We start from the raw sequence: 8,254 nt of genomic DNA, 5'->3' as shown, positions 1-8,254 counted from the left end.
TTAAAACAAAAACACAACATACCAACACGCGGCACAGCAAAAACTGTACTAAGTGGGAAAATTATAGCTATAAATATTTATTATTAAAAAATAAGGATCTCAAGTTAACTATGTAACTTTATAACTTAAGGAACTAGGAAAAGAAAAACAAACTAAACCCAAAGCTAGCAGAATAAAGGAAATAAAGATTAGAACAAAGATACATGAAATAGAGAATAGAAAACAATACAGAACACCAGTGAAACCAAAAGTTGGTTCTTCAAAAAGATCAACAAAATTGACAAACCTTTAGCTAGATGGACTAAGAAAAAGAAGTCTCAAATTGCTAAAATCAGAAATTAAAGTGAGAATATTACTACTGATTCTACAGAAATAAAAAGGATTATAAGAGAATACTATGAACAATTATATGCAACAAAGAAAATTTTGTACAACCTAGATGAATGGACAAATTCTTAGAAACAGAAAACCTACCAAGACTAGATCACAAAGAAATAGAAAATCTGAGTAGACCTACAGTTAGTAAGGAGATTGAATCAGTATTGAAAAATCTTTCAACAAAGAAAAATCCTGGGGACTTCCCTGGTGATCCAGTGGTAAAGAATTCACCTTCCAATGCGGAGGATGCCGGTTCAATCCCTGGTAGGGGAACTAAGATCCAACATGCCACGGAGAAACTAAGCCCGTGCGCTACAACTACTGAGCTTGCGCACCTCAATGAGAGAACCTGCGTGCCACAAACTACAGAGCCCATGAGCCCCGGAGCCTGTGTGCAATGACTAGAGAGAGAAAACCTGCACACCACAACTAGAGAGAAGCCCATGCGTCACAACGAAAGATTCCGCATGCCTCAACGAAGATCCCCCATGCTGCAACTAAGACCCGACACAGCCAAAAAAAATTAAGAAAATAAATTTAAAAAAAAAAGTAAATGTTAAAAAAAAAAAAAAGTCCTGGGCCTGATGGCTTCACTGGTGAATTCTACCAAAAAAATTTTTTTTGTATTTTATTATTTTTTTTGTGGCCATGTCGTGCAGCATGCGGGATCTTAGTTCCTCAATGAGGGATTGAACCCATGACCCCTGCATTGGGAGTGTGAAATCTTAACCACTGGACTGCCTACCAAAAATTTAAAGAAGAGGGACTTCCCTGGTGGTCCAGTGGCTAAGACTCCACACTCCCGTTGCAGAGGGCCTGGGTTTGGTCCCTGGTTGCAGAACTAGATCCTGCATGCTGCTACTAAAGGAGCCCACATGCTGCAACGAAGATCCTGCATGCTGCACCTAAGACCCGGCACAGCCAAATAAATAAATATATATTAAAAAAAATTAAAGAAGAACTAATACCAAATCCTCAAACTTTTCTAAAAAACTAAAGAGTAGGGAGCATTTCCTAACTCATTCTGAGGCCAGTTTTACCCTAATACCAAAGCCAGACAAAGACACTACAAGAAAAAAATACAAACCAATATCCTTTATGAACATTGGTGGAAAAATCCTCAACAAAATACTAGCAGACAGGATTCAGCAGCATATTGAAAAGATTATACACCATGACCAACTGGGATTTATTCCTGGAATGCAAGGATGTTTCAATATATAAAAATCAATCAATGTAATATGCTGTATCAATATAGTGAAAGAAAAAAACCACATGACCATCTCAATTGATGCAGAAAAAGCATTTGAGAAAATTCAACAGCCTTCATGATAAAAACATTCAACAAACTAGGAATAGAAGGAAATTACCTCAATATAATAGCTATATTTGAAAGCCCATGGCAAACATCATACTCCATGGTATGGAAAGACTGAAAGCTTTTCCTCAAAGATTAGGAAGAAAAGAAGGATTCTTGCTTTCACCACTTCTATTCAACATAATTCTTGAAGTTCTAGCCAGAGCAACCGGGCAAGAAAAAGAAAAGGCATACAAATTAGAAAGGAAGAAGTAAAATTATCTCTGCAGATGGTATGAGCTTGTATGTGGAAAACCCTAAAGAGTCCACACACAAAAAAATTAGAACTAATCAATGAATTCAGCTAAGTAGCAGGATACAAAGGCAACATACCAAAATATGTTGCATTTCCATATGTGAACAATGAACCATCTGAAAGGGAAATTATAAAAACAATTCCATTTATAATAGCATCAAAGAGAATAAAATACTTAGGAATTAACCAAGAAGGTGAAACACTTGCACTGTGAAAACTATGTACTACAAAACATTGCTGCTCTTCCCTGAGTCTGGGGTACAGGTGGGAATCAGGGAGCAGAAGTGAGAGAAGGACCTGGGACTCGGGAGCGAGAGAAGGCTAAATAGGCCCTGTGTCAGTAACTCATAGTTTCTCAATCTATTGAGATTCCTGATACATAATAACGTGGGTTTTCCGGGAATTCCCTGGTGGTCCAGTGATTAGGACTTGGTTCATTCACTGCCGGTGCCTGGGTTCAACCCCTGGTCGGGGAACTAAGATCCCGCAGGCTGCACATTGCGTCCAAAAAAAAAAGTGGATTTTTAAAAATTTTAACTTTATGTCTCTAATCAAGTCTGAATATAAAGATCCAGAAACAGTGATTCTGAACATCCCATAACTGCCATGACCCTTCAGAGTCAACTGTGAAATGCTGGATATGGTAGGGTCTGTGTCAGAGACTGAGAGAACCAGTGTGTGAAAGGCAGAGAAAGATGATAGTGTCTCTCTCTTATCCAAAATGGTCATCCAAGTTGGAAAGTCACTCTTCAAATCAAGAAACAACTGGAGTCCAGCTGATCATGATAGCTGAGAGGAGGGAATCATGAGAAAGGACACTAACATTTATTGTGGGACATGCACCTACCAGGCAATGGTTTCCAGATGAAGAAACCAAGTCTCAAGCAAGTCAAGTAACTTGTCCAAGGTACACAAGTAGCCATTTGTGATTGAAACCAATGACTGGCTCCAAATCCCTTCCACAATCCTACACTCACTCCTGGGCCAAGAATGTGTGAGAATTTATGATTTGAGCAACCTGGATTTTCACCCCAGGACCAACCAAATCACCCATGAAACCTGTAAAAAGCTGGAGTTCTATTTTTTTGACTTATATATAGTGCAGTTCCAAACCAGATTGGGACAATTTTGTACCTTGCACCTTATTAAAACTGGGGCTAACACAGTGTGATTGATTTGAGCAGCCTTGCCTTAGTAGCATATTCAGGCCGATTCCTGCTCTCTGGAGGAGTCTCTGGGAATTCCTAGAACCTGGGGAGAGTCAGGGAGGATCTACAGCCTTCGTTATACACACCAGGAAATCCTTGTTTTGCTGAGAACTTGGTCAAAGCTTTGGTGGTGTCAGCTCCAAAGACAAATCCACAGTTTCCTTGCAGTTACTACGTAAGAGTATCTGAAGAATTGTGGCTGTATGCCAGAATATTTCCTGGGAGGCTCCCTCCTTTATGACATCACCAGGCAGGTAGCTAAGGGGACTGTTGGAGATACTTGGAGAGCAACAGCCACCTTTGTGGGAGTGCAAGAACAGCAGGTTTTAAAACTGAGGGTAAATATTCAGGCTTCATTAGGACCCTGAATACAAGCCAGCCGTTAAAATATGGGCTCTACCCACAGAGGCACAATCTATCCTATGGTCAAGACAAATAAAGGTGGGTCCAAGGTAGCAGTTTCAGCACAGAAAGGGGCCGAGGTTACTAACACATCCCCTCAGCGAGGATACGAATACGATCTTGCCTCAAGCCAGCGGAGAGGCACGGCCTCCATGATCCCTTCAGCCCATCGAAGATCAGAAGCTGGGCATTCCACCATTCCCCACTTAGCATCAGAGTACCCTCGATCTATCACGCCCCACTCAGGGCCAGGCCTCTCCGGAGCACCCAGCTGTCGAACCGAGACCCGATCAAAATCTGAAGCATACCGCCATGCCGTCCAGATACAGCAGAACGTTAGTAAGTCCAGAGAGCAAGCAGCTAGAAGAGGGGGTGAGAGCAAACCAGGGCGTGATATCAATAATCGCTACTCATTAATTCCAGATGCCAAATCCTCTCGCCGGTTGAGTTTTGTCGACCAGAAGGACAACTTCACAATCTTAGAAGAAGACCCACCCTCCAAGGTCCAGTACCCACAAGGGGTCAGAGTTCCCCATAGGCCTTTGGTTTATCCAAAGGATGAAGCAGTCCAAACTGAACCCACTCGAAAGAGTTTGACTGCTGCTAATATCAGATCTCCAAGGAGACCCTCTAGCCCGGAACGCAGCGGCAGCCGCATCTGTACAGACTCTCGACCGACCCAGAGATGGATCCCCGGCCAAGAATCTGAAATGGGATGTCAAAACTCAATTTGCATGGACCCTAAGGCCTTGCATAGAAGTATGAACTTGGAATCATCCCTCAGACTCTCCTTCCTTAAAGATTTGGATGGTGGACGCAAAGTTTCTATGCTCCCAGAGCCTGAGTCTGTCCGCAAGCATTCTGTCTACACTGAAACCAAGTCCTTCCCAAAGGTCTTAATAGCAACAGAAGTGGAGCCCAACGTGAAGTCCTCAATCCGAGGAGACAGTGAGGGTGGCCACAAGGTCACCGTCTCCCCCGGGGGACAGTCAGCTTCCCGTGTGACATCTCGACCCGTGTCTGAGAGCCCCCGCAAATCTTCCACGTTTGTCACTCCAGAGCCCATCTATAAGCAGCATACCACAAGACCCTCAAAAAGTACTTATGTATCCTCAGGACCCACACTTAGGCATCCAAAGCCCTCTGTCCATGCAGAACTGGAACTGACCCCTCGGCCCTTACCCCCTCGGTCCTTACCGAGATATGGGCCAGACTCATCCTGGTGGGCCTTACTCAACCCTGAAGTTGAAATGCCCCAAAGCCGGCCAATAACACTTGATTCCGAGCCTAAGTCCCCTTCTCCCGTAGACCCTTCAATGTCCTTTTTTGAAATGGAATCAAGCCCTTTCTGTGAGGATCTCATGTTCCAGAGAGGGATGCCAAGTCCATCACCACCACCATCACCAAAGGAGTCTCCAAGCCCAGAACCGCTGAGTGAAGTGCCACAGGTCCGCAAGCACACCTCCAAACAACCCATTCAAAGGTTTAGTGCTTTCTTCTTGGGTATGTGAAGAAGCAGACTACCCAGGTGCAGCCCCAGTTTAGTGAGGTGGGATGCTGGGGTGGGCAAGAAGTTCCCCCTCTGCATTCTGGGCCTCAGAGCTGCCCTCCTTTCAGAGCCAAAGTTAGACCCCTCCTTGAGCCCATTGCTCCATTCCTTCCCCACCAGCTTCTCTGAGCTCCAAGCTAATGACATCGATGACGATGCTTGGGCCAGAGTCAGGCATTGACTCTTCCAGGCAACGCTGCTTAGCCTTTCAATGGAAGGTAGTAGAGGGTGGTTTGCAGGGTGGGAAGCTACTTCCCGAGAGTGGAGATAAAGAACTGAGCTGGTAAAGAGAATAGGGTCCTCAGGTAAATATTCTGGCAACAAAGTGGGCCATAAATGAGCTGGGACTTAGACTTCCAAGGGGGGAGAGGCATTAACAGTGGCACAAAGAGAGGGTGGGGAAAAAGGGAGAGGGAGGGTGGGAATGTGATGTTTAGTCTCAGGCTGGAGGAGCTTCTTGGAGACATCAAGGGCTGAGGGCACCTTTGTGTGGAGAAATGTGGAGCTAGAAAGGGAGATGTTAAGCAGTGAGGGGAGGGGGCGTGTATCCAACAGAGAGAGAAAAAGAGCAACAATCTCTGTTACTTTCAGATGTCTCTGAGGAAATGTACAATCGTGTCATCTGGTGGCTAAAAGGTCTGTGCTTTTCCCTCCTGTGGGTCCACTCTTGGGGGCTGGGAGGCAGGAGGACAGTTGGGAGGGTGGCCTCTGTATCCACAGAGCTAGATCTGTTAGGATGGCACATGCTGGGATTTTGACTTGAAGGGGCAGAGGAACTTCTCATCTTGCCTAAAATTCTACCATTAGAGTCATTCCTTTGGGACTTGGAAACTTTTTTCATTCTCAAGAGTCTCCTTTTAATGGGAAGGAGTCACTTTTGGAATGGAGAACGATTTAAGCCCATGGCCTTTCAGATTAGCTGGTCTTTACCTACCATGTGATAAAAAGCAAACATCAAAAGCCCCGTTAACACAAGTGACCTGCTTCATGGTCTCACTCAGGGCTAACTCCAAACTTATTCAGGTTGAGGGGGTATCCCCACGTGTGTCTCTGCTTCCTCAGAACCCTCTTCAAGCCCCCATCCCAGGATCTGGGAGGTACTTATTGGCTGCTGCCCTGGCAGGCTCTCCAGGGATGTCTAGGTGAGGATATCAGTGGGTCCTGCAGCCAGCCAACTTGAGAATCCCCAGGGTCTGACCCCCCCCTCCCCCCACACTCACTTTGTGCTCTTGACCTCTCTGATAGGAGGGAAGGTGGGAACCAGTCCTAATACAGAGCATCTTAGTGGCAAGGAATTCCTGCTTCAAGCGTTATGGACTGAAACATCCTCCAGCCCTATGAGCACAAGAGAGGCCAGGGCTCTAGATGAGGACGTTCCTAGAGAGGAGAGAGCCCTGGGGATGCAGTCCAGTCCCCACCAGCAGTCCTGCCCCTCAGAGGGAGCAAAGATCCATAAAGGAGAGGTTTTTAGAATAAGGACTCTGGAGTTATATTATTGGGTTTGAGCCCTGTGTCCACTGTTTTCTGACTGTGACCTTGGGTAAGTTATTTTACCTCTCCAATCATTAGTTTCCCCATCTGTTATTAGGAACAATGGCTTCCTCTTAAGGTTCCTGCAAGGACTCACCAAGCTATTACACGTAAAGCACTTAGCATGGCGCCTGGCAACAGTGAGCACACAGTAAATGCTAGCCGTTGTTATTTGGGCCACTTTGGACTAGGAAGGGATTTGGGCCAGGTTGTGCCCAAGTCCGCTGGACATCTTTAGTAAAATTCTCTTTTTCCCTTCCTGTTGGCACTCTCTGAGTTCCATTTGCTGACCCCCTGGGAATGCCTGGCTTCTACTCTCTCCGTTATGACAGATGAGGAGGTAAGAACGCCCCTGGGAAGTTACTTCCCATCTTTCCATGCTCCCCCTTATCCAAGTGCCTCTCTTACCCTTTAATGGAAGCAGATGTGAAAGGAGACAGACAGAGGTGCTCCCTATGGTTGGGCAGGTTGTTCACTGCACAAGGGCACCTGGCAGAGAAGCAGGGGCTGAAATCTAGCCTGTGTTCCTCTTGCCAAGCTGTGCACCTGTGGGGCTGCATCTCCCCAGAGGGGCATTTACATGAAGGTACCAGAGCTAGTTGCAACGCTGGAGAGAAGGAGTAGAGACCTTTTGGCAAATGATGAATCCTGCCAAGTGCTCTGTGGGAAGGCTGTCTGGGAAGCCATAGTCTGGATCCATCCCCGCTTGGCTCTCCCCTCTCCAGCCTAGGGCACTCCAGAAAGGGGACATTTTTCTGGGTTACACACTATTTGAGTCCTCAACTTGGAAAGGCACAAGGTGAACTCTGCTCTCGGCAGCCCTGTGTCCTGAATTTGGCAAAGTGTGTCCTGATTTCACCGTGCGTTGTTCCTGTAAGTACTTTCATTCTTCTTGGTCCATGTTTGATAAGATAGTCCAAGCTCTTTTGCCTCTGTTCTTTGTCTTGCCATATCTCTCCCTTACCCAAAGTCCAACATGGCCTCTAATGGACTAGCCCAGGATGGACAGTTGACTACAGGTGCAAAAGACAAATGAGATGTGCGTGTGGCAGGGGACAACAGCCAGAACAGCTGCAGGGGATGTGCCAGAAATGCGTCTGCCACCCCCTCTGCCATGGCTGCTTATCTAGCCCTGGGCCCTGGGCTCAGCTGTGGGTGGGAGCAGCTACTTTTAGAGATTATCTCCATGCAAGACAGTAAATCTTTCTCTCCCTCCTGCCTTTCTCTCTTCCTTCCTTTCTCCTTTTCTCCCTTCCTTCCATAAACAGTTTTTATTCAGATGCATAGCACTCTGCTAGGCACTACTGAGGAAACCATTGAAGCCTCACAGCACACACATTCTTTGGCCTTGAGAAACTTACCATCTGGATGGGGAGATAAGACATATGGGCAGGAAACATTTAAACAACAATATGAAATAGTCCGTGCTCAAATGTTCAAATGAATGCAACAGACTGAATAAGTGCTGTTGGAGGGTCTTAGGAGAGAGGGAGTCAGCAGGGACTTTGCGGGGAGGCGGTCGGGTTACCCACTCCTTCCCAAAGCCGGGGGTGGGGGGATATCTTAACAGCCAG

The 8,254-nt window shown here is 46.0% G+C and overlaps 1 protein-coding gene across 1 annotated transcript; it reads left to right on the top strand.

Annotated features, from left to right (window-relative positions):
• Positions 1-3,621: 3,621 nt before the first annotated feature.
• Positions 3,622-6,420, top strand: LOC112408036 (uncharacterized protein C17orf47). Its single transcript, XM_024757545.1, has 3 exons — positions 3,622-5,104; positions 5,742-5,805; positions 6,396-6,420. Exons 1-3 carry the CDS (start codon positions 3,622-3,624, stop codon positions 6,418-6,420), a joined length of 1,572 nt encoding a protein of 523 aa, XP_024613313.1.
• The last annotated feature ends 1,834 nt before the right edge of the window (positions 6,421-8,254 follow it).

This window comes from Neophocaena asiaeorientalis, unplaced genomic scaffold, assembly GCF_003031525.2.
Source record: "Neophocaena asiaeorientalis asiaeorientalis breed wild unplaced genomic scaffold, Neophocaena_asiaeorientalis_V1.1 scaffold327, whole genome shotgun sequence".
Lineage (NCBI taxonomy): Eukaryota > Metazoa > Chordata > Mammalia > Artiodactyla > Phocoenidae > Neophocaena > Neophocaena asiaeorientalis.
Note: the sequence above shows the minus strand (reverse complement) of the source record. Positions and strands in the feature narration are given on the sequence as shown.